Here is a 23,748-nt window from a genome sequence, read left to right on the forward strand (position 1 = left end):
TTATCAATTGCCTTACCGTGCCCTCTTCAACATTAAAAAACAGCGCTAAAAATTGTTTACCTTTTATTCACCCAAAAGTGCTAATTAAAAGTCCGTTATAAATAAAAGAGGTGCAAATCCAGCGCCCTCTAGTGTGACATTCTTTTGAAATCATTCCCGCCCGTTAACGACCTTTCTCTGACTGCCCAACATGACAGCGCTCTCCGCCAGCTGTCAAACACTGTTCGGCGGGTTCGGCAGGTAATGAAGTCATCTGTTGACAGGTAGTTTTCGATTGACCATTGTTCGGGTTTGGAGAGTGTTTTCGGGAGCAGAAAGGTAAAATGCGTAATTTTCGTGAAAATAGAACATTTCCACGCGGCAAAGGTGAAACTCCCGGTAGAATTGTATCTTTTGCCAACACTTCCGGTCGCGGAAACACGCGCCCAGTGCGGCTAGGGGGTGTAAAGTTGTGTTTTCTGGTGGGGTGGGTGCGTGGGGATCTGCCGTAGTGAAAAAATAAAGATCATCAGAAAGGGGAGAAAAGAAGAGGCGTAGCAGGCAAAAGTGAAACGCACACACACTCGATCGGATGGGGACGAGAAAAAGGTGGAATGTATGAAATGGAGCCTTTCTGATTCGGAATTTGCTTGGTTGGAAAATGATCCCTTTTTGCGTGTGTGCGCGGTTTCTCTAGCGATCAGCACAACTGCCACAGCCGCTGTTGCTATTCCGGCAGGATGGACGGGGTGTCCGCTGGCTGCTTGTTTTCGCTGTCGTCAGCAGCTTTTTTTTCCAATCTTAATGTGCATGTGTGTACAAAAATATACTTTTCCGACCAATAAGTGAGCGAGAGAGAGGGAGAGAGATAGAGAGAAAGGGCGCGCTGTCGGCGGTTGCATCCGTGAATATTGATGATCGAGCTATGCGTTTGGGCGATCAGGAATTCTCTCCAAACGTTGTGGAAAACTTAGAAAGAGGGTAACGAGCGCGAACTGTACTGAAAAAAAACAGGGGGCGAGGGAAGATAAAAACATGACACGATCGCACATGATGTCCACATGGTGTCGTCGTGGTGTGGAAAATTTTAAAATATTTTCTGTTAGCTTAAGTAATAGGCGCTGGCTACGACGGCTGCAGAATCCCTAGAACGTAGTAAATTAAGCAACGGCGGTCTCTCGTCGTATTGGAAAAGCCTCCCGGACACTTATTGGATTTAGATTGTGCAGCAAATTAGTACTCTGTGTGGGTGGGTGTGTGTTTGTGTATTTATTGTTTCTTCTTTTTTGCTTTACCGCTTCTCGTTCCAGGGGAGGAGGGCAAGCAGCGAACAATTCCGTCGTTTTGTATTTTTGTTTTCGTTCAGCTTCACGCATACAGACACACATAGTGCCACACCACCGGACGTGCGCGGCTTCGTGTTTCGCCGTTTTCGCCGTTTTCTTTTTCCCAGTCCAGTACGCGCTCGAAGGAGGTGTAAAGGCGGAGAAAAGTTGGGTGCCACCCGGGAGGAAATTGCGTTACCATTATTAGGCACTAGCAGCAGCAGCAGCAACAGCGCCAGCGTACTTTCGAAACGTGCCAAACGCTTTCCGTTTCGCGTAATTCTTCGCTGCGTTCGACGCGGAGGAGCGAGGTGTTCGTGGGGGCCAGTGTGGAAAATCGATAGTCTCAGCACATTGGCTGGCCTACGGTTCAGTGCGTTCGAGATTGGGTTGGAGGAAGCCCGCACAGTAACACACCACCGCAGCGACCGTTCACGTGTCTGCTGTGTACGCCTGTCCTCCGTGTGATCGTTCGATCGCACCACCGCTAGCCATCGCCATGTCGCAGATGGGCCGCGCCGTCAAGAACCTGGAACCGCCACGTCCGCTCAAGTCCACGCTGAAGCAGCAGCAGCACGTCCATCTGCCCGTCTATGAAGTTCAATCAAGTAGGCCACGTGTTTTCGGGAAGTGTTGTTTTGTAAGTGTCATTTGAACGCATCCCCTTTTCTCTCTTTCTGTATGGCCTACTACTACTCAGTCGAAGAGCTCATCACGCTGACGGAAAATGTGGCCGCCAGCCTTGCCAGCGGCTGCAACAACGCGGACGGCGTGAACGCCCTGCTGGCCAACCTGCGGCTGCACGGGCCGCAGCTGGAGAACGTGTCGAAGGACACGCTCGACCGGGCGCTGGTCATCTTCCGGAACGCATCGCAGGACGAACGGCTGAACATAATGACGCGATTGAATCTGCTACAACTGATCGAGCTGCGCGCCAAATCCTGGCAGGTATCCGATGGTGCAAACACCTACTACAAACACAAGGCTACAAATGTGGAGGTCAGTGGGTGGAGCTGTACACAAGGTCAGAAGGTCGGTTTTAACGGTGCACTCTGTGTGTGTTTGTGCTTTCAGCCTGACATTTTGGCCGACCCGAACCTGCTGGGATCCTCCCCGCCCATGGGCCAGGCTGTTCCCGCGCTGGCGCCGGGCGAGCTGATACGGACCTCTGGGAAGTTCCCGAAGCCGACGAAGATACCCGGCAAAACGTACTGCAAGGACGAGATTGTGATTCGCAATGCCGACTCGGGAAAAGGTAAGTGTGTCTTCAGCAGGATGTTTGTGGTGTGTCTCTCCTTGCGGAAGGAATTCTTGAGTGATTTCAAACGTTAAACATTTATAAACGCCGCCTCCGTTGATGATTTTGTCTCCCATTTACCTTTCCTCCGTACCGGACACACACGCGCATACATCGCGCTTCCCCCAACCATCCGCGTGTCCGTCCGTCCGCGTAGTAATGGGAATCAAGGGACGTAGAGTGCATATGATAGAAGAACTGTCGGAAACGGTTATTTCGTTCCAAAGAGGTAAACGCGCCCCCCTGGCCTTCGTGTTCCGTGTGCTAGCCATTACTCACCTGCCACCACCCCACGCACGCACGCACTGCACCATCGCGTACGCGTACGCCCTTTCGGTTGCGTACTGTGTGTCGCGTGTGTTGTAATTAAACGCAAGTGCAAGCGCACCGCCGCCACCAACATGCTAAAATCACATATTTCACCCTAAAAAAGCAAGATTATCGTCGTGTACATTGCATCAAAGCTGTTTTGTGTGATCATTTTAACAATTCTGCTAGCACTTCTAATGGTTTGGTCTGATCTTTTCGCTCTGTAATATCTAACTCTATCGTTTTTCCTGGTCGTATGGTGGTCTGCACCACATACCGATCGTTTTCCGGTTGAGTTTCACAAAAAGAAACTTAACCTGATAAACGAAAATAATTTGCACATTTAACAAAAAACATGTTCTCTTCGCTAACGTACCACCTTACCAATCCACTCGTTGCACTTGCCTTTTTCACTCGGCATTCACGTATAATAAAATAAAACAAAAACATTACCACCAGCACGCTCCAGCTTTTCAGTGTGTGTAATATTGCTTATTTCGTGTACGTGTGTGTGCTACTGCTGCTAATTAAAACCGCAAACGGGGTGAAGAAGGATATTAATTCTTGTTTGAGTGTACGTTTTTCAGTCGCTACCGGGGCTAAAGAACGACTGGTGCAAATTACCGGTCCAAATGAGGAAAAAATCAAGTAAGTGTGTTACTTAAATCAATGTCAAACAACAATGTCGCTTCTAAATGTCCGTCTTTTGACCTCCCTCCAGCTATGCAAAGCAGTTGATCGAAGACACCATTCGTCGTAACGCGTCCCCGGTACGTTTGGACAATTCCCAGGACGGATCCTGCAGTTCTCTGGCGTCATCCGGCTCGGATGAAACGGTCCCGAGAAAGGAGTCGGCAGGATCCGGCGCAGCGAACGCGCGCAATTCCCTCTCCGGGGCCATGGTGGCAGAGATGGTAGCGAACAGTGGCGCGAACGGTGTGGGCGCTTTCCTGGCCAACCAGCAGCAGCAGCAGCAGTCGGCCTCGGGCCCGGGTGGTGCCCTAAGTCTGAATCTCAGCGGCTACTCGCAAACGCCGCCATCGTCCTACACGCACCCGAAGCTAACACGCAACGGGTCGCAAAACAGTGGCCAGCGCAATAGCGCCGCGGGCAACGGAGCCGGCCTGCTGCTGCACAGCTTCTCCACCAACGATGCGTCGCTCGGCGAGTACAAGTACACGGTGAACGTGGGTCAACACAATCTGAAGATTACTGGCGACTGTTTGGAGCTTGTCAAGGTGTGTTTAGCGTCCTATCGTTTAACCTTAAAACACGTTTTAAGCTATGCTTTTCCCTATCCCGCCAGGTCGCCAAGCTAGTGCTGGACGATTACTTCAGCAGCAACGAATTTCTGGCCTCGGTAGACATGTGCTCCAGCTTCGATCTACCGAACACGCTTTCCTCGCCGGTGGGAGCGATGCCCGGTCAGCATCCGCTCATCACCGGCACCCCGTTCGTGGACAGTGGCGTCGGGCTGAACACGATCGGTGCCACCGTCGGCAGCGAGCTGATGGGCGGCGGCGTCGGCAACAGTCTCGAGATCGACGATGACGTGTTCATCGTCGAGGCGGGCTCCTCGGCGGCCGCCGGCTTTAAGCCGAACGAACTGCAAACCAGCGGCAGCGGCAGTGCCCTCGCAGCTGGCAACAATGGGCTGAGCCGTTCTCGTCGGAGCCATTTCTCGCGCAAGGATAGTGCGGGCGATGGGCTGAAGGAGGCGGCAGCGGCCACCGTCAAATCGGATTCGAACCCGGGTAAGCGGCGAGATTGCTTTGGTTGCAATGAATAACATTTGCCTGTTTCTGGAGCGAGGAGCACGTTGGGTGACGGTTTGAGTAACTCTTTTTCTTCTTTCTGTTGTTTCTCACCCCAAAATCGCCCCTCCCGCTAGTGAAACGAATCGAATATGAGCGGCTGATTTACTACTCAAAGTCACCGTACTCGTGGGATCTGCCCGCCGACTGGAAGCGTATATGTGAAACTCTTCCTTATTTGGTCAAAAATAAGGTAAGACGAGCCGCTACCGTTCCTACCACGGACGGTGACGGTGGTGGTGGTGTTGGTGATGGTGTGGCCGTGGAGGGGAAGGGGAAAGCTACTAAAACCGGGTCGCTTGAGTGTTCCATGCTTCATACTAACAGCAACACCGGTCAGCATTTGTACGATGGCAACAACAATAACGTGTCTACTACTAACACCACTAACCGCCGGAACTACTACTACCTCAACAAGCACGTGCTGTTGCAGCGTAACTCCATTCTCAGTGCCAGCAGCTTCGACATGGGGACAGGCATTTCCGTACTCGGCCACAGCAAATACCACCATCCGCCGTATCATGCATTCATCACCAAGCACGCTAACAACAACAATCTGAATCAACGATACTCATCGTCCACCAATCTAACCGCTTGCTCATCAAACATTACTAACAGCAGGCAGCAGCAGCAGCCGTCCGGGCGACTGTTGATACGATACAAATCGACCAGTGATTAAGAGCAGTGCTTTACACTTACATTCCGTCCGTTTCTGGGATTTTTAAAACGATGCTGGGAAGCAATCGCGCCACCATGCCTTAAGGAAGAGAAAACAAGAGCTTACACATTACACATTCGTTATCGAAATTGTTGATACAATCAACGGCTAAAGATGTGATTTAGATGGAAAAGGAATGTATATGGACAATTTTATTGCAGAGAAACGGTGCTTCCACCTTAAAGAAGAGACAGTACAGGGGTTTTCAGGGATTCTCATAGTTGCGGGACATTTCTTTGACTTTTTCTTATGGGAAGTTAACTTCACAATTCCTATTGGATTTGTCCAACAAGGATACTATAAAGCCCAATTCCCATTGCATTAGGTTCATTTCACGGAAGAAATTGTCAATAGAGTGTCCTACAGCTAAGAGAACTCATTGAAAACCCTGTAAGAGACTAAAACCGAGAATTTTAACATGACTGTAACTAATCGGGAACAAATTACCTCTTTTTCTAAGCATCCATTACCATCGCCGGTGAAGGTTTACTTACTAACACATTTAATGGGCTTGCGGGTAACGGGTGAATGGCGCTCATCTTGGATGCCTTTTTAATTAAATTCTCCTTCCTCCTCATTCTGCCCCCTCCCCACTAAAGGATATCGAAGATCAGAAAAACCGTTTTAACGGTGAGCAGTTTCTCGAGATGAAGAAACAGGCAGCGAAAGAGTCGGGCAGCAGTAGTCTGGTGGGTCAGGGCGGTGGTACCCCCCTCAGCAGTCTGCCGGACGGAGGAGGAGTCGATGGCGAACAACCACCAGCGAAGGACAGCACGGAAGGAGCTGCCGCCGACGATAATAATAATAATAATGGTGCATCATCGGGCATCGTCAGTGCTGCAGCACAGATGGAAAAGATCGGTGCATGAGACACACACACACACAGGCACGAGTCGTGTGACCTTTAACCTTCCGACTTGGGGGTGCTTCTTAAAATCCCCCCTACATCCGCCTGTTGCTGATAAGCACAAACGAATCGAACGCGGTTTTTTGGTTTGAAAACTTCGAAATTTAAAACGAACTCCTAACATAAGTGTTGTGTACGTGTGTGTGTTGTCCTAATGCTCGCGGCATTAATACTGTTTCCCACGGTTCGCACTACACTTTCATTTTGGTTTTTACATCCTATCCAAACACAATATCATTTAGCTGGTAAGAGAACACACTGCTAAGAGCGCATTAACACTAACCCCCGCTATTAACGCTAATGAGATTAACCTTTTTGTTTTTATTCGTAATGTTTATCTGAACTACTATTTTCGCTGTTAGGATCGATTGCTTGTTCGATCCTATCCGGAAAAGGGAACTTGTGAGAGAGGGAAGATTTTGTTTTGTCGATGGCACCCAAAGCATTACTGCGCTTACATGCAACTTTGAAGAAGCTGAATATAGAAACAACTGTAAAAGAGCAGTTGCAGCTAAGAAAAGCTATCCAGGAATGCAGCTTCGTGTTAATACACAGAGCCTTTTTTCCTACATCGGTCCTCCACCGATGAGAGTTTGCGTGTTTTGTGTACTTTTCCTGTAACACGTGGCGAACCAGTAACCAGACAGCTCGTAAAATAGTGATATTTTGAAGAATGTGGTTTTATATGCCAAATAATACTATGTAATAATATTATTATTAATATAACAAGAAATAGAGGTGGGATAACAACATATGCAACCATCGTTGTGCAACACAGAACAACATACGATAGAGAGAGAGAGAGAGGGAGCGGGGGGCATCAGCAAAAACCGGTGATAAAAATCGCAGATATGTGAGCGAACTCACACAAGCAACACTCACTCATTATTAATATTTACTCATTATTATTTTTAATCCTTCAGCAGCAAAGGAACTTGTGAACACCTTCTTCTCACCTTTTCCTTCTCTGCTTTCAGTTGCTGTTGGATTGATCGTGTTTAGCGAAAAAAAAAACAAACAAGTTAACACAACTCATAACAACAGATTTGATGTGTATTAAATAACTTTCTAGTCTCAGCGAACGAGAGCAATGGGGAAAGGAGAAACAGAAGTCTCTCCGTGTCGTAATCCAGTCCTTCATTCGCAAACACGCGCGCATACGTACAATCAAACATTTTCCTTCATTTTCTTCATCTCAACACAAACAATTGGACTCAATTTTCCAATCCATTGTTACGAGAATTGATTGTTTGATGCTGTTGTTTACTCATTTTTTGCAACAAAAAAAGGAATGAATTCATCTCATAATTCTCATTTTAGATACGGAATTTTGATTTTTTTTTGTTTTTTTGCACATAACGACAATGTGTGTGTGCAAACAAAACATGTGATTATTTTTTTCCTTTTTATTTCCTTCCTTTCTAATCAAACGACACCCCGACTCGGCGCGATTTTCGTCTTTTGTTTACTTCTTTTATTTATTGATTATTTATACAATTTATAATTGATTATTAAGTATGTTTTTCTTTGTTTTTGTTGTTGTTGTTTTGTTTCCCGTTTAACCGTACAGCAACGCGGGAAAGGAATTTAAATTTGTTTATTTTTGTTTTTTTTTATTCCCTTCGTGATTTCTCATACCCAAAACGCTCCTCCCACGTGGGAATTGTTTGTTTTGGTGATGGAAGGGAACTACTGAGTGACTGTGTGTGCGCAAGGGGGAAAAGGCGGTTAATAGTTTTGTTTTTTTGTTTTTTAGCGAAAAACAACGACTAGAGAGATAAATGAAATTTATATCTTCTATTTACACACTCACTCACTCACTCATACAGACGCTCAGAGACAGCGGGGGGAGAAGATAAGAAGTTGTCCGAGGGGCTATAAGGGAAGAAGCATGAAGAAAGGGAAGCAGCGTATGTGTGTGCGGTGGAATTACTAAGTTAGCTACATTTAACTTATCGCTCACTACACCCACCCACCCTCACACAGACACGCAGGGGCGAGAAACAAACCGATGTATTCTAACGGTAAACAATGGATAATAAAAACACATATATCTAGTACTTAAATATCTCTGTGCCTTTGCTTCACGTGTGAGTTCGAGAGTGGGCGATTTCTTTCGAAAAACTACTGCAATTATGCTATTATGCCTTTTTGTTTGTTTGTTTGTATGACCTAAATTAAATCCCGGCTCGTTTTATTCGATTGTTGCACACAACGTAATTCAAGCATAACACCGGGAGACGAAAGAAACAGAAAACAAAACTGGTGATATGGAACACATTGGGCACACACACCACATTAGGTGAGCCAATGCAATTGCATACAACCATGACTGCTTGCTATTAATGCTTCACGCTAAACGATAAATTATAAACGTATTGGGGATGGGGGGAGGGGAGTCGTCGGAATTATGTGGAATCAATTCCACCACAAGCGCACGCCGCGGCAGCAGCTTTCCTTACAACGCTTTAGCATACAAAACCAAGGCCTGCTTCTCGTGGGTACGTACTGGTACACTGCGCTTAAAAGTTCGGCTGAATGTTGCTAATACTCAAGCCCATGTTCTTCGCCACGTCCACCTGCGCGACCGCCGCATCCTTCAGCGAGTACAGATGCACCAGGCTCATCTCCGTACGCGCCAGCTCGATCGCCCGCTCGAACAGCTTGATCGCCTCGACCAGATTGCCGCGCTGCACCTCGATCGTGCCGAGCGTCTCGTACGCAAACTCGCACTTGCCATCGATCTGTATTGCTTTCTTGATCAGCTTCACGCCCTCGTCGATGTCGCCCTTCCACTGCAGCTGCAGCAGCCCCCGGTGCACGTAGATCTGCGCATTGTCCGGCTCGACCTTCAGTGCCCGGGCGAAGCAGCTGTCCGCTTCATCGAACTTCTGCTCCTCGGTCAGTACCTGGGCGAGGATGCTGTAACACTCGACGCAGTCCGCGTACTGGTCCAGTATCTCGTTGAACCGCTTGCGGATGCGCCCGATGGCCGATTCGTCCCGGTTTTGGGCCGCCTGCCGGTACGAGGCGTAGCACAGGTGCGTCGCAATGATGCCGGACGTGGGGCAGAGCTGGTACGCTCGCTCAAAGTCCGCGATCGCATCGTCCATCCGGTCGGTCAGTATGTACACCTGGCCGCGGTGATGGAAGATGTCCCCGTTCGTGCTGTCGATCGTTTCGGCGCGCGCAAAGTACTTGAAGCATTCGCCCGGTGAATCCGGCTCCGTTTGCATGGCCAGCGAGGCCCGCTTGATGAGGGCGTTCGAGCGGAGCCGCTTGTCCGCCGTTTCCAGCTCAATTACCGCGTCCAGGTCCTGTTTCGCTTCCTCGTAGCAGGCGATCAGGTTGTAGAAGGTGCCGCGGAGCAGCAGCGCCTCCAGCTTGTACTCCGACTCGGACTCGCTCTTCTCCAGCTCCTCGGTGCAGGCAGCGACAATGCCCTCGTACTCGGCGCTGTCGAACAGGGCCTTTGCCTTGATGAAACCCTTCTGTTCCGTGCTGGCCACGACCAGCTTGCCGATCGGATCGTTGTTGAACGAGCTGAAGTAGCTCTTGAGGAACTGCTTCGACGGGTAGGTCGGTTTCTTGCTCTTCATCGCTTCCCGCCCATGCTGCTGGCCCAACTCCCGCAGTATGCGATCCGCGCTGACCAGTGTCGCTTTGTTCTGAAACCGATCCACTATGCAGGCGGCCGTAATGTCCTCCAGCGCGCGCGACAGATCCTGCTGCTGCTCGTACGCCTTCGCCCGGCGGACCAGCGCCTTCGCGTACGCCGGATTGCACTCGATCGCGCTGGTGCAGTCCTTAATGACGGCCGCCCAGTTCTGTAGCTGCTCGTACGCGGCCGCCCGGTTCTGGTAGTAGGTGGCCCGGTCTGTCGCCTCGTACGTGGGACAGTGCTCGATCGCCGCATCGTACTCCCGGATCGCCAGGTCGTACTTCCCCACCCGGAAGTGTGCGTTGCCGTCCGTCTTGTGCTTGTTGGCCAGATCGCGCCCGGTCAGCGGTTTCGCATCGGGCGCCTGCTGCTTGCCGGCGGCCTCCGACGTGTCACCATCGAGCGAGATGGTTTTGTCCTTCAGGTCGGCCAATCGCTTCTTGGTCAGCTTGTCGCCGCCCTGGTCGCCCGATTTGCGCCAGTACAGGTAGCCGAGACCGATGGCCACGGGCGTACCGATCAGCAGCGCTAGCTGCCATTTGGGGAATGTTGATCCCGTGCTACCCGTCGTCATCGCCTGCTACAGATAGTGCGCCGGCCCGCACCAAAAGGGGGGAGAGAGAAGAAAAAAATGAGAAAAATGGTAACCACCTCCCTTTTTCCACACTTGTTATCTCCGGCTTGCGTGTGTGTATATGTGTGTATGTGTGAGCTTTGACATGATTACGAAATGTCTCTTTACAACACCGTGACACTGGTTCGTGCGTGACCGTGAACACACTTTAGTATTTCTACACAAAAACACTCATTCACGCATCACAGAGAAATAGTGATAAAATCAATAGAGAAACACACTCACACACACACACAACCGCTCTCCTATTATCGATCCACACAAGTCAGCTGCTTACCTTTGGATGATTTTATCCCAACATGTACGGACACACAATTTGTGCAATATTGTAAGTCGAACGAAGCTAGTGGGCCGTCCCGCCTGGGTGGTGGTGCTGGTGCTGGTTGCTACGCCTTTTGCTTGGTTTCGGAAAAATGGGCGCCCGACAGTTGTTAGTTCCGGCCGCTAGCTGTGATTATATAATTTCATTCACCGCTTCACAGAAAACCATTTCCCTACACAAGCCCGCACGCAACCTCGGTACCACTGGAAAAAAACAAGTGAAGACACTTTTTCGTGTTTTCTTCCCCCCTCTATCGGACCCGCTGCGGCGAAACGTGCTCGTGACAGTTTTCGGTGCGCGGTTTTGACAGCGCGCTGTCAGTTTCTAATGCGGGAGGGGGGGCGTTTTCGCCTATGTATGCTGACAGCTGGGCGACGGAGCTTATTAGGCTACGCTCTAGTTGCGCGGATGGAGCAAAGCCATTGTAATCGTTTTTAGGTTTAAAAATATTTGATTTTAGCATCCGTTATAATTTAAAATGTTGAACGCGCTTGTATGGAAAGGAAGTGTAGTTGTGGGATTTTTCTTCTTTTAATTTTACACATCAACTTAAGACGGTTTTGGCCTTCCTAAGCAACTAATGAGCTTGGCTATCTTTGACCCGTTGGTGTTCTCACAGCAGGATACTATGAATGAGCCTGGAACAGCGCGTCGTACTAGGAATGGGAAAATTTATCAATTAACATTGAACCATTCTAAGCACAGATTTATCGCACTCTGCCAATACGCTTCTGACGACTGAGGTTTGCTTACTCACTCTACGTGTAAGACAAACGACAAGGGTACATTGTTCTAGATTTTCTTGAAATTCTCCCTCGCACTCGGACCTCGAGTTCGCTCACCTCCACCACCACCATTGCAATGGAACGGCCAAATGCCACGATGATACCGGTGCAATGGATTTAGTTTTTCCATGACCTTGAACTTGCGAGCAACGCTTCGACGGCACAGCGGATATCGCCGCGCGCAGTAAGCCGTGGTTTGGCACGGCCTGATGGATCTGTGTGCGAGCGAGCGCGCTCGCGCGTACTTATCGCACCATAAATTCAGATAATGGCCACAAAACCGAAATTCAACCTCCGAATCGCTTGTCGGGCTGTGGATTGAGCGTGCTTTAAATTTATCTCAACCCCTAACCCCGCATACATCGCGTGCAACCGAAAATGAGACATGTGTGCGGGCGCGCTCGCCGTAACAACTACACTTCCATTCATTGGTCTTCTAAAAATGAATATCACGATCTGCGCCATCGATCGGGATTGCGGGAAGCGGTGCTAGAGAATCAAGGCAAGAGAGGAAGAGCTCAATCTGGCGCACACGGTCGCGCGTGTCTGGGTCCAAAAAGGGGCCGCTGAATTGCACAACCTCCACACGTTTTAGCGCCAGCGTGCCAAGGGGCTCAACTTGCCGTGATTCACACGCAACGGAAATTTGGTGAAACAATCACGTGCTTTCCGCCATCTCACATGCTTTTGTCGTGACGATGTCGTACGAATTGTTCGGTGCGGGTGAGGACTGGGTTGCAGGGAGGGAAAGCATGCCTGTTTCGCTTCTTTTTCTTTGCCGCCGGGTGGGGGTAAGTATTGGCTCTTACGCAGCACACACCTACATACATTTTTCTGCAGCATGAAACAGACGGAACAGTAATGTGCAAAAAAAAATATTCTCCCTTTAATGCGTATGCGTTTCTAAAATAAATATTCTAAAAAATAAAATTATAACAAAATTAAGACCAGAATAAAACGTTTTTTTCAATATAACTTGAATCAAGGAGTGAAAAAATCTCACTATTATTAAAAATTTAAACTTAAACCAATCCCGGAGTGATAGTTTTTACGGTTGGCACTGTAGCGGATACAGTACTCGTGAATTGATGTGCGTACAGGCGGGACGGGCACGAGAGTGTGTTGGTACACGAATTTGAACCATGACGTACGCGGAGCAGTCGAGCAAAGCCGGAGACGGCCAGAAATATGCTGCGGTCTCGAGCGTCCGTCGGTCGTTGTGCGTTGTCTGTTCCATTTTCGCTCTCGTGCCGAACGGTTCGGCTTGGTGTGTGTCTCCGGTCCACTGTTTTGTTCCCCGGTAAGTTCTGAATAAAGTTAAACTGCAAGTGATAGCTGCAGCATTTCTGTGAAAAGTAACGTTTGCTAAACGTCAGTTTTTGAGCAAAGAGAAATGTAAACCCTCCGGTTGCCATGGCTGCTCTCTGTGGGAATGTGTGTGCACTTGACTACGCGGCGCGATCGCGCATTTCACGTTGACAACACCGAGAGAGAGAGAGAAAGAGAGAGACACTCACACACCCGGGGTGTGCTGCGATCGAACGCGGCCGCCGTGTGTGTCTTTCTTGAATAATTCACCCAAACCCCTTTTTCGTAGTAATTGGTAAATAGAAGGCGTATCGGTCGGTACTGAAGTTTGCGAACAATTGCAATGAAAAAGCGATTGAACACGCACACACGACGCCGCCACCGAACTGTGTGAGATATTTCTGTCCCTCGTCCCGGCACTTTCGGGTTGTGTGAAAAAGAGGTCGCGAACCGTGAAGTGAAGGTTGCGCTTTTAAAACGCATAGTGAAGAAGAAAGTGATGAATAATGAAACGTAGAGGAAATGGGAGGACAGGGAGTGTGCAGCTGCAGGAAGAAAGGCGGGGCGCACCGGAGCCGGCGAAAAACAGCTGGCGGCACACAAATGCTTCGCTTTCGGTATTAGGGCTTCTTTGTGCGTGTCGCTATGTGTCTGTATGTGTGTGTGTGTATGAACGATGAAGCTCATTTCGAAATTGCATTCTAGCGGGCATAGAAGCTTCTTGGTGGTGTTAGTGGACGTACCGTCATTATATCCTCCTGCAGAGACGGTGTGACGTAAACAACGCGTCTCCAGATCGAGGGGACCAGAACCTAACCTAGCCCACGGTGCTGGTACTGTGGCGTCGCGCGTTATCCGAGAACAAGGGCCAAGCGCCGCAAACAAACAAGCATTCCCCCGTCCGCGGTCTAAAACCAGTTCCCGATGAAAAATCCGGTTAGATCTAGTAGCCAGACTAACCAAGCCGTAATGACGATGATGATGGAACACCTAACACCGGGAGATAAAGCATTCCAGTGCCAATTATAATAAAAAAGATTAAATCTAGCGGGCGAGCTAGAAGCAGAGACACCCGGCACAAGAAGAGAGAGAGACCGCTGCGATGGTCCGGTGAGAGTGGCATGTAAATATGTGCCTGAAGGCTTTTAATTGGCGGGTGTGTACGACGAGGTATGGCTAAATATAGGCGCGCAAGAGACACGGACACGGTGTGCGAAAGCCTTCTGTACACATTACCCTGTGGCCAACCCCTTACACACCACCAACGAAGAGATATCAAGCGGGCGAGACACACAACCACCGCCCGACACCGCAAACAATCGTGACGATGATGAACGTGCGGCTGCTAAACATAAAACGCTTGTGTGGTTGTGTGCTTCGACCATACACACGCCATTGACACGTATGCAGCAGACTCGGCCACCCTACACCCCGTTTCGCGGGGCGTAGGCAGGCGTCCGTTGAACTGCGCGAAGATACACACGCGGCCGTCTTGCGCTTCGCGTCGCTGTTCTTGCGATTTCATGAAAGGGCTTCATGACGCGAGAGCCCAACTTCTCGCCTTACCACGAGAGGGATGCGGATGAGGGTCAGGTTTCGGTGGCAGAAAGCAACGTGTCCGACCTGTTTTTTTGCGCGCGATCGTAAAAAAGTGCCATTGCCAAGCCACGTAACAGCGAGCGAGCGAGCACGGGCACAAGGTGACACAACAGGATAGCCAAGGACATACATGGCGCCTGGGAAATACCGGCACAACCACCACATCATCATCATCATCATCATCACCTGTAACCGGTTGAAGGCAGTCTTTTCTGGCCGTTGCCAAGCTTCTTTTAAAATGCACTTGATTAGCCACAGCTTTTGCGCCTACTAAACGCGTCCCGTGTTCTCTCTTACGCACCACTGCGATGACGCTGACCTTGAAGAAGAAGTGGTTCTGCATCGGGCTCCTGAGGTCCTGAACCGTAAACCCGTTTGTTAGCAAAGTCCCCCAGTGCCATCTTGTATTAAAATCAGGCCCAGCCTACGCCCGTGTTGCCGCCAAATTTAAAGTGCCTTTTTATGGCGCAGTTTGGCGGTTAGCACGTTCTTCGCTGTATAAATTATACAGCACGAGATGAATCAGAGAAGCCGGACTGATCCTCCTTCTTCTCCAGTTTCGCTGATCTCGTGCCGCCAGGCGTCTTTATTGGCCTTCGGCGAGGGGGGCCGGTTTAGAATCGATTTGACCGTTTGTTTCTTGGAACCGGAAAGCAAAGCGAAATAACAAAATACTCACACACACACGCATGGGATGGGTTAAAATGCTGGCGCAGCTGTCTTGTAGCTTGGCCAACTAATGGAAACAGTACAATTTTTTATGCTTCATCGATCTTCTTCTTCAAACGAAACGGTTACGACGACGACGCACGAAACAAAAAACGAAGCAATTCATACCTCCTCCAACCTGCTTTCGTCAATATTTGCTCTAGAGAGAAGAGGAGGGTGCGTTGGCAATTAACGCAGTAGGCTGCCGAAGGTAGAAGTGTTAATTTGACAGAGATTTGCTTAACATTCTCCCCCTCCTCCAAACTGTGGCTCTCTGTGTTCTTCAAAAGCCACTCCCTGTGTCACAGTTAGTGAAGTCTAGCAGACATGTTTACAAAAAAGGGCCACGGTTCCGTGTTTATGACACGTGTGTGGTGGCGTGTATCGTCGCCGGTAACGTAACTGCTGCTGGTTGCATGCATTTCCCAACAATGCGCAATTGCTGACCGTGTGGTATGCTAAATTCGGCGCTCTGTCTAAAACACTTTTCTTTCATTTCCTTTCTTTCTAGTTTACTCCGTCACCTCAAACTCCGGTGTCTCAGTGGCCTGTGAACTCTTGCCCACCGCCGCACGCACTCCTCAGTCCACCCCGGGTGAAAGATGTCGACCGGCATAGCAGGTAAGCGGGCTTGTTCGTTTTACATCGAGGATCGCAATACGTCGGCGTTAGGCTCCATTTACAGGGCCACCCTTATCCGTGGGCCGTGGAATAAATTATTCACCCCCATCGACGGGACGGCTCTACATACACACACACACACACACACACACCGGCTGGATGCATTTGAAGACTTTCTTTTCCTAAGCCTGGCACATCGAAGAAGCCGCCCCAAGCAGAGAACGTTCCAGATTGCTAGGTTGCCATAGCAAGCGCGTCGTTATTTGCTGCGCCGCGCTCTCATGGACGCTATATGGGGCTGTAAAACAATTAAGTGGTAGTGGCCCTCCCCACACTCATGAATGGGTCAATCGAAATAGATTGTTTCTTTAGTGCATGGGATAGTTGTGTGTCTCCCCCGTCTGTCTAAGTGTGTGTGTATGTGTAAAGGGTGGGGGATGCATTTTTGTTCTGGAATGTCGAGCCTCCCGACTACCCGAGCCGCGACCGAACGACCGACCGACCGTATTGTTTGTTACAATTAATTGAACGCGTATGACACCAATAAAGCAAGCGAGCTCCAAAGCGAGCGCTTCAGCTTTCGAGAGCATTCGAGTGGGGTATTAATTGAATTAAAAAAACCCGTATTCCCACTCCCTCCAAGAAGGGGTAAGCCCGCATTTGGAACACATTTCGGGAGAGGGAAACAAGCGGGCCAAATTTGGAAGATCAAAAAGCCATTAACGTCTTGTTTTCAGTCAAACGGTCGAAATGAAATAAAAAACAGTCATCCCGATTAAACAACACTGTTGATGTTTGGTGGTCATCCTTCAAAGAATGTACAACCCCCTCTCGGCTAATCAGAGGCATGAACTTTGGGGTGAGGAGGGAGCTTTCGTTGCGTTCGGTGCACACGGACAGCAACCCATCTGGCGCGTTTAACTACAAAATACATACGTACCTAAGATCAGGCGAGTGTGAGACCTCTCTACCCGCGGCCCAGGGTTATCGGTGGGTGACTTTGTTTCGGAATAATAAATATGGTTCTCTTTTCGTGGCCCGTGGTTCTCTGTTGGTTGGGAGCGGCGCGCCCTGTTACGGAGCGGAAATTGCATTCGCCGTTCTCGTATCAATCATTAGCCAAAACAACGCTGCTGCGATTGGGTACATTTGTGGTTCCGTAAAGCAAGCACAACACCACCGGCCAAGAAGGTTAAAAGTGTATCCCAACCTTGCAGCTTGAGGAACAAAACGTTTTCTTTCAAAATTAGACTGTTTGCTAAATAGAAAGGCAAACAATGCTCAGAAACAGAAGATCCGCTTTACTTGGGATCACCATTCAGGGGCAGATTAGAACGCACACGTGACATAACACGGGCCCGTGTGACCCATGCGGGGGTTTATGTCCCATTTGAACGCTTCAAAGACACAAAACCACTGACCGCGCCATCGCTTCGTCCTTGGACATATTGGAGCTATTTTTGCAAATCTTGTGCCCCCTCTCACGCTGCCGCTGTGTACCATAGGCGGGACGAACGGACCCACAAAAAACCAATGTGACAACGTTACTGTTTTGCGTATACTTTTAGGTTAAAATAGAACAGACCGGGGAGGGAAATAAACAACAGCAGCACCCGGTTGTGCGTAAAAAGCGCTTAACACTGGGCCTGCGAGCTAAAGAGACCGAGCTTCGAGGTCACACTGATAACGACATATAGAACGTTACGCGCGCATGATGGCGCGATGGTGACATTCGGGGATATGGGTGTGGAGAGCTATTTTTTCCACCGTCAATCATTTTTGGCGGTACCACCGCGTGAACACCACCGCGCGCAATCGCGGCCACAAATGGCGCAAATGTTGGAGAGACGTCATCAAGTGCCGGTATCTTTTCCCCGGCTCCCAGCCGCTTCTTCACGTGCGTCGGTACAGGTACACGATAAGAAAAGGGAGGAGGGAGGTGTGGATCGGCTTTAATCGGTTCGTGATCATCGTGTCATCGTGGCAGGTTTAATCAGAGTAACCCACCAGCGGATGTAACGGTATGGGTGTGAATTGTAGATGAATTGTGGTTTAAGGCGCAGTATTCCCAGCTCGGAGTTGGAACTGCCCAGCTCCGGTCGATGGTGTCACCTTTCTGTACACAAGAAATTAGTAAAGATGAGATGTTGGATGCACTAATTAGCGTAAAATTTTAGGTTTTGCTGTTTAAGTTTAGATCTGTTGAGTCAGAGGATATTCAGAGAAAGTTGTTATGCCTTAAAATTGCCAACTGTGAGACCATTTACAGGGTTTCCAGGCGTTCTCGTAGCTGTCGGAGACTTCCTTTACTATTTCCTATTGGAATTGAACGTCATATGATGGCAATTGGATTCTATGGTTCCTTTTTTGAACAGGCTCCTTGAAAATTCCTATTGGAGTTTTCCAACAAGGGTGCTTTAGAGTCCAATTACCATTACATTAAATTCATTTCACGTACAAAAGAGTAAAAAAAGGTGTCCCACAGCTATGAGAACTCCTGGAAAACTCTGTATACTATATAGAAACATTACCGATTTCTTACCTTGGCAAGAATGGCATTAGCACCAATTGATAAGACATCGTCGGCGTTGCTATGCGTTATGAGCGGGCTGGAATTGATAACAGAGAGGTTTTGGGATGAGTAATGGGGTGTTTTTTTTCAGTACATTTGCGACGGTTCCTGGTCTTTCTCATGGTATCAGTAATTTGCTGTAAGATTGCTGCCTCGTGCACCGCATGCGAATGATAGATACGGTCCCATGCTGTAGCACGTTGCAAAAACACGACCACAAACACATAGCCCGTCGACCCGTTTGGGGGCTTGGCTCTCCCTCTGGAGCTGGAGCTGTCGATGGTGATGATGATGATGACGACGTTCGCCCGTTAGACGCAAGTGTTTGCGTACGTCGCACTCGCGTTATAAGGTTAAAGTACGGCCCCTTCAAACTACCGAGAGGTAGTCACCACCGACCGATCATTGAGCTAATTGTAATTGCGAATCGGAAAAATAGTTGTTGATAGAGCATACGCGCCTTTTGATGGGCCCACCCGAGAGGTCAAGAAGGGGATCATCTCTCTCTCTAGTGGAGGATGAAACGGGCAGGTTCCCAGCTAGCAGCGGGCAGCAGGGATAGTAATCAACATAAGCACGCGTGTGTGTTTGTGGTGGAGAGCCGCACTGCTCCTCGTGCTTGTGCGAAATCAACATCAGTGGCCCATGCCATTCCACAAATAACAACGCGCAACCAACAACCACCACCATCAGTATTGATTGATGTGTTTATGGTTTTGCGCTATGATAAGGAGACGGACACACAAGCATATGAGATAGTTTTCCATTTCTGAACGTATGTTTTTCTTGTTCACTTTATGTGACTGCGCCAGCGTCGTCAATCGCAAACCAACCCTCCCCCGGTCCCGGTCGGGTTGATTTGTAGCTTCAATGCGTAATTTATATGTATTGACTGGAGGAGGAGGAGGAGGATGAGGGTCGCTGTGCTAACGAACGAACTGGTCGGGGGCCATCCGAATTCGCATTCGTTGATGAAAGATAGCAAAAGAAGCGACTGCGACGCGCAACAGGCTGCTAGTAGATATGCTCCACGTTGCCGTGGTGTTGTGGGTCGAAAATTGGTCTAGGGGAGTGGTGTGGCGCAGCTGTAGCATGTGGATGTCGTGTGGCCTTCGTGTGAAAACGTCAACAGCAACAGCAGCAACAGAAGCAAACCGATAGAGCCATGTGGCGTATAAATTAACCTAACGACGAACGAAACGACCGTAATACCGAATCGAGGTGGTGATATATGCGCGCTCGATTGCAAATGAATTGTGGCCGGAAGGGTGACACGAAACAATAGTGGGAAAGCATGCCCCCTCACTGTATGCACTGTTTTGTGGTTTGATGTCATTTTGATGTGTCGAGCCCCCCGTTTGCGTATTGTATTACGCGTGAGAACGCCATGCCTGTTGTTGTTGCTTATCTAACGCTGTGGTTTTAAACTGTATCCGAAAACGATGATCTCTCCATTTTCCCCCTATTTTCGCTCCTTCGCAGGATGGATAACATGCCGGCAAGTGCTGAACATTATGGTGATCTTCGGCTTCATGCTGAACTATGCGCTGCGCGTAAACTTTACGATCGCGATCGTGGCGATGACGAAAACGCTCGTCAGCACGGTGACCGGTGACGATAACAGCACGACCGACGCCCTCAACCTGACCGACACCACGACCGAAGCGTCCGTGATCGATGAGGCGGACAAGTTCGAGTGGGACGCCCGCCAGCAGAACCTGATGCTTGGCAGCTTCTTCTGGGGCTACGTGCTGACGGAGCTGCCCGGTGGTCGGCTGGCGGAAATCGTCGGTGGACGGCGCGTGTTCGGCTACAGCATGCTGTTTTCCAGCCTGCTGACCCTGCTGACGCCGCTCGCCTCCAACACGCACTACATTGCGGTGGTGATTCTACGTGCCGTGCTCGGGTTCTTCCTGGGCGCCTCCTGGCCGGCCATTCATCCGCTGACGGCGGTGTGGATTCCACCGATGGACCGGTCCAAGTTCATCGCCAACATGATGGCTTCGTCGCTCGGTGCCGCCATTACGATGCCGATCTGTGGGTTCCTGATTGCGACGGTCGGGTGGCAGAGCGTGTTCTACTTCACCGGCGGGCTCGGGCTGCTGTGGTCGGTCGTGTGGTTCCTGGTGGTGTTTGAAACGCCCGCCTCCCATCCGCGCATCACGCCCGAGGAGCGTACGGAGATCGAAACTGCCATCAATGCGGCCGGCAAGAAGAAGAAGCCCTCGTACGTGCCGTGGAAGTCGATCCTAACCTCGCCGCCGGTGTGGGCCATCATCCTGACGCACGGTGCGTCCGTGTTTGGGTTCTTCACCGTGGTCAACCAGCTGCCCACCTACATGAAGTACATTCTGCATTTCAACATTAAGGAGGTAAGTGCGGTTGGATTAAGCTGGCAACGGGGTACGGGGATTACTTCATCGTCTCTTTCTTTTCCTTTCTCAGAACGGGTTGCTCTCGTCTTTGCCTTACTTTGGCAAGTACGCCATGGCTGTGATTTCATCGCATTTAGCTGATTATTTGAGAAAATCGGGTAAACTGTCGACGACTGCGACGAGAAAGATTTTCACCGCCTTCGGTAAGTAGGGAAAAGGAGTGGACAATGTCCTCTGGGCTCTCAGTTAGTAAAAATTTCCTTTTCCTTCTTGTTTTTTCACCTCAGCTGTGATGACTCCCGGCTTCTTGATGATCATTCAAGTGTACATGGGAGAGAACCGCTCCTGGGCGGTCGGTATCTTCACGCTGTCCCTCTTCCTTAATGGTGCCGTCACGGCCGGCTATCTCGGCAACGGGCTGGACATTGCGCCCAACTTCTCCGGCACCATCTTCGGTATGGCCAACACGCTCTCCTCATTCGGTGGCTTCGTGTCGGCGTACATGGTTGGTGTGCTTACCAACGACAATGTAAGTTACTCATACAGCAATGAATGTCGCGAAAGTAGAGCAAAAGTTGCTTAAAATCTGTTTCATTTTTCTCTTCCTCTCATCAGCAAACCTACGGCCAATGGCAGATTGTGTTCTGGATCCTGGCCGTGGTGTACATTACGGGTTCCTCTGCGTACGTGCTGATGGGTACGGGTGAGCTGCAAGCCTGGAACAATCCGCCGGAGAAGGGCGACGGCAACGTTGAAACGGAGGAAGGCGTGCCGCTGCGCAATCAGGCCGCCGCGGTCAAGTAAACAGCGACACGGCGCACAACCGTGGCCGCCGTGTGTTTGTGTGTGTGTGTGGGTGTGTCCGTTTTCTCTTACATACGTCGGCAGCAAACGGTGGGGATGGTGGCGGCGGTGCTGGTGCTATATTTGGCCGATTAGAGAGAGGTCAAACGAAGCGGCAGCAAAAGCAGTAAGATTCTCTATTTTAAAAGAGGCCAAACAGTTAGCCGCTGCTCTTAACTCCCCCCACCAAAAATGACAGAGGATTTTTTTTGTGAAAAAAAACCCGAATGTCGTACGTTTACGCGTGTGCGTGTTCCGTAGTAAAAGAAGACACATTAAAGAAGGAAGAGCGATAGAGGGATACAGAGAGGAGATTTGTCGTAGCATTTAATAACTTATTGTTTTAAAAGCAAGCCCCCCCCCGCATCTATCGAATCACCCGGAAATGCTGTGCCTCGCGTGCCGAGAGCGTGCAAATGCTGTTTTTTTTAGTATTTTGTAGCCAATTACAGCGTTAATAGGTGTGTAGAGCAATGAGTAGGAATAGATCAGCGGAGATAGTGGTTTTTAATCCAGATTTTTTTCTGTTTTTGGTAATAGAAGCAAATTGGGGGGAAACATCATCATGTACGACACACACTCAGAAGAAAAAAAAAACCACGATCACACAGGAAAAGTAGGAGTAGGACCTCTTTTAGAGGGTACAAGACAGAGGAACGGAAGCGATGTATCTGATTGATTCAGGGGGTTTGACTTAATTTTTAAAATGTACAAAAAGCGTAATTGTGTGTGTGTGTGTGTGCTTATGTGAAGAAGGGCGTGATTCAGTGTGGCGTTTGTGCGTCACTAACGGTCGTCATGAGAGGAGTGAACGATTTTCATGTTTTAATGAAAATGGTGCAATCGTAACGAATGCGAGTATATGAACATGACCGGAAAGAGCTGCTTGCTGTGTTGGGCCTGTGGAAGCGGAACCGATCCAGCGGGGGCCTCTCCTCAAGACTTCTTTCCATCTCAGTACGAACGGGGGGGACGTCCACCGAATGTCACACTGTGAGTAGCTTCACATACACAAAAACCAATCCATCACACATGTGCTTTCCCAACGAACGGTGGGGCAACTGTTAACAGGAATAGATTTCTATAAATGTGCCTTTTTTACTAAGAACTCTTTGATATCGCGTGTGGGGAGCGAAGGAATCTTGTTAAAGCTACTTAGCGTACAGGTTTAGATGCGTGCGTGTGTATATGTGCGTAAACGTGTGTGTATGTTTAGGTCGAATCATGATGCTAATCAATCTACTTAAACTTTACAGAGACACGACGGTACTTGATATTTTATTTACAATGTGTTTTTCCCCATTTTTTCTCTCTCTTTCTTTCTCGTGTACCAATAATATACATACACACTAAGCGCGTGTACTGAACTCATTTTAAACAGATAGAAAAACTGAACAATAAAGTAACTGTGAACGTGGAAGTCTTTTCATGTTGAAGTCAGCGTTGTCGAAGAATGTTGAATGAATGAGAAAAAAGGGACATCACAAATGATTAAAGGACGAAGCGGACAGGCCTGTGGCCATGTCATGCGAATTGTACCGAACAACCCAATCTAGAATGTTCTTTTCGTCTGCACACGTGCTCAGAGAACACGTGGAGAGTGTAAGGTAAGTAAGCAAGCAAAGCATTTAGCCAATATAAGATGCCATTATGTTTTGTGTTTTATTTAACGATTTTTTTTCATATATAAACGGAGCTTGGTCGATTCTGGGTTATTCGATTTGATTTCATTTGAAGATTACAATTTTGTACCTTTTAAAATGGTTTTACAAATTCGATAAAAAGGGATTTTACATTGCATTTGATATTTGTTGTGTCAAATCAGTACAATTCGCTCGAAGAACTGTCAAATTTTGAAAAGAGCGTTTATCAAAATCGCGCATATTGGGGAATACCTGTACTCGACATTTGAACAGAAACCGTTACATCATTTTTCAAAATACAGGTGTCCCCCGAGATACGACTGTATTT

The 23,748-nt window shown here is 49.0% G+C and overlaps 3 protein-coding genes across 5 annotated transcripts; 2 read left to right on the plus strand and 1 right to left on the minus strand.

Moving 5' to 3' along the window:
- The first annotated feature begins 220 nt into the window (after positions 1–220).
- On the plus strand, positions 221–7,394 carry LOC120903538 (eukaryotic translation initiation factor 4E-binding protein Mextli). 2 transcript variants are annotated; one of them, XM_040313020.1, is made up of 10 exons: positions 221–318; positions 1,290–1,912; positions 2,005–2,303; positions 2,379–2,559; positions 2,759–2,830; positions 3,498–3,558; positions 3,632–4,148; positions 4,217–4,664; positions 4,802–4,917; positions 6,042–7,394. In XM_040313020.1, the coding sequence occupies exons 2-10, from the start codon at positions 1,804–1,806 to the stop codon at positions 6,309–6,311; spliced, it is 2,073 nt and encodes a 690-aa protein (XP_040168954.1). In that variant the 5' UTR covers positions 221–318; positions 1,290–1,803; the 3' UTR covers positions 6,312–7,394. The 2 variants fall into 2 exon arrangements, with proteins under 2 accessions (XP_040168954.1, XP_040168955.1); XM_040313021.1 differs by lacking the exon at positions 2,759–2,830.
- A 1,105-nt stretch (positions 7,395–8,499) lies between these two features.
- Positions 8,500–11,266, minus strand: LOC120903539 (mitochondrial import receptor subunit TOM70). Of its 2 annotated transcripts, none has more exons than XM_040313024.1 (2): positions 10,922–11,266; positions 8,500–10,587 (listed from the first exon to the last, which is right to left on the minus strand). In XM_040313024.1, the coding sequence occupies exon 2, from the start codon at positions 10,582–10,584 to the stop codon at positions 8,872–8,874; it is 1,713 nt and encodes a 570-aa protein (XP_040168958.1). In that variant the 5' UTR covers positions 10,585–10,587; positions 10,922–11,266; the 3' UTR covers positions 8,500–8,871. The 2 variants fall into 2 exon arrangements, with proteins under 2 accessions (XP_040168958.1, XP_040168956.1); XM_040313022.1 differs by having other exon boundaries at positions 8,500–10,590.
- Positions 11,267–12,918: 1,652 nt separating this feature from the next.
- LOC120903540 (sialin) lies at positions 12,919–23,216 on the plus strand. Its single transcript, XM_040313025.1, has 6 exons — positions 12,919–13,051; positions 15,878–15,987; positions 20,042–20,931; positions 21,005–21,137; positions 21,222–21,463; positions 21,550–23,216. Exons 2-6 carry the CDS (start codon positions 15,969–15,971, stop codon positions 21,736–21,738), a joined length of 1,473 nt encoding a protein of 490 aa, XP_040168959.1. The 5' UTR covers positions 12,919–13,051; positions 15,878–15,968; the 3' UTR covers positions 21,739–23,216.
- The last annotated feature ends 532 nt before the right edge of the window (positions 23,217–23,748 follow it).

Source organism: Anopheles arabiensis, chromosome 3, assembly GCF_016920715.1.
Source record: "Anopheles arabiensis isolate DONGOLA chromosome 3, AaraD3, whole genome shotgun sequence".
NCBI lineage: Eukaryota > Metazoa > Arthropoda > Insecta > Diptera > Culicidae > Anopheles > Anopheles arabiensis.

Bases quoted from the DNA above. Each gene is read 5' to 3' on its own strand.
- LOC120903538 (XM_040313020.1), top strand. From the start codon at position 1,804: ATGTCGCAGATGGGCCGCGCCGTCAAGAACCTGGAACCGCCACGTCCG. The intron at 2,560-2,758 runs GTAAGTGTGTCT...CCGTCCGCGTAG, and splicing joins CAATGCCGACTCGGGAAAAG to TAATGGGAATCAAGGGACGT. The intron at 4,149-4,216 runs GTGTGTTTAGCG...CTATCCCGCCAG, and splicing joins ACTGTTTGGAGCTTGTCAAG to GTCGCCAAGCTAGTGCTGGA.
- LOC120903539 (XM_040313024.1), bottom strand. From the start codon at position 10,584: ATGACGACGGGTAGCACGGGATCAACATTCCCCAAATGGCAGCTAGCG.
- LOC120903540 (XM_040313025.1), top strand. The intron at 20,932-21,004 runs GTAAGTGCGGTT...TTCCTTTCTCAG, and splicing joins TGCATTTCAACATTAAGGAG to AACGGGTTGCTCTCGTCTTT. The intron at 21,138-21,221 runs GTAAGTAGGGAA...TTTTCACCTCAG, and splicing joins AAAGATTTTCACCGCCTTCG to CTGTGATGACTCCCGGCTTC.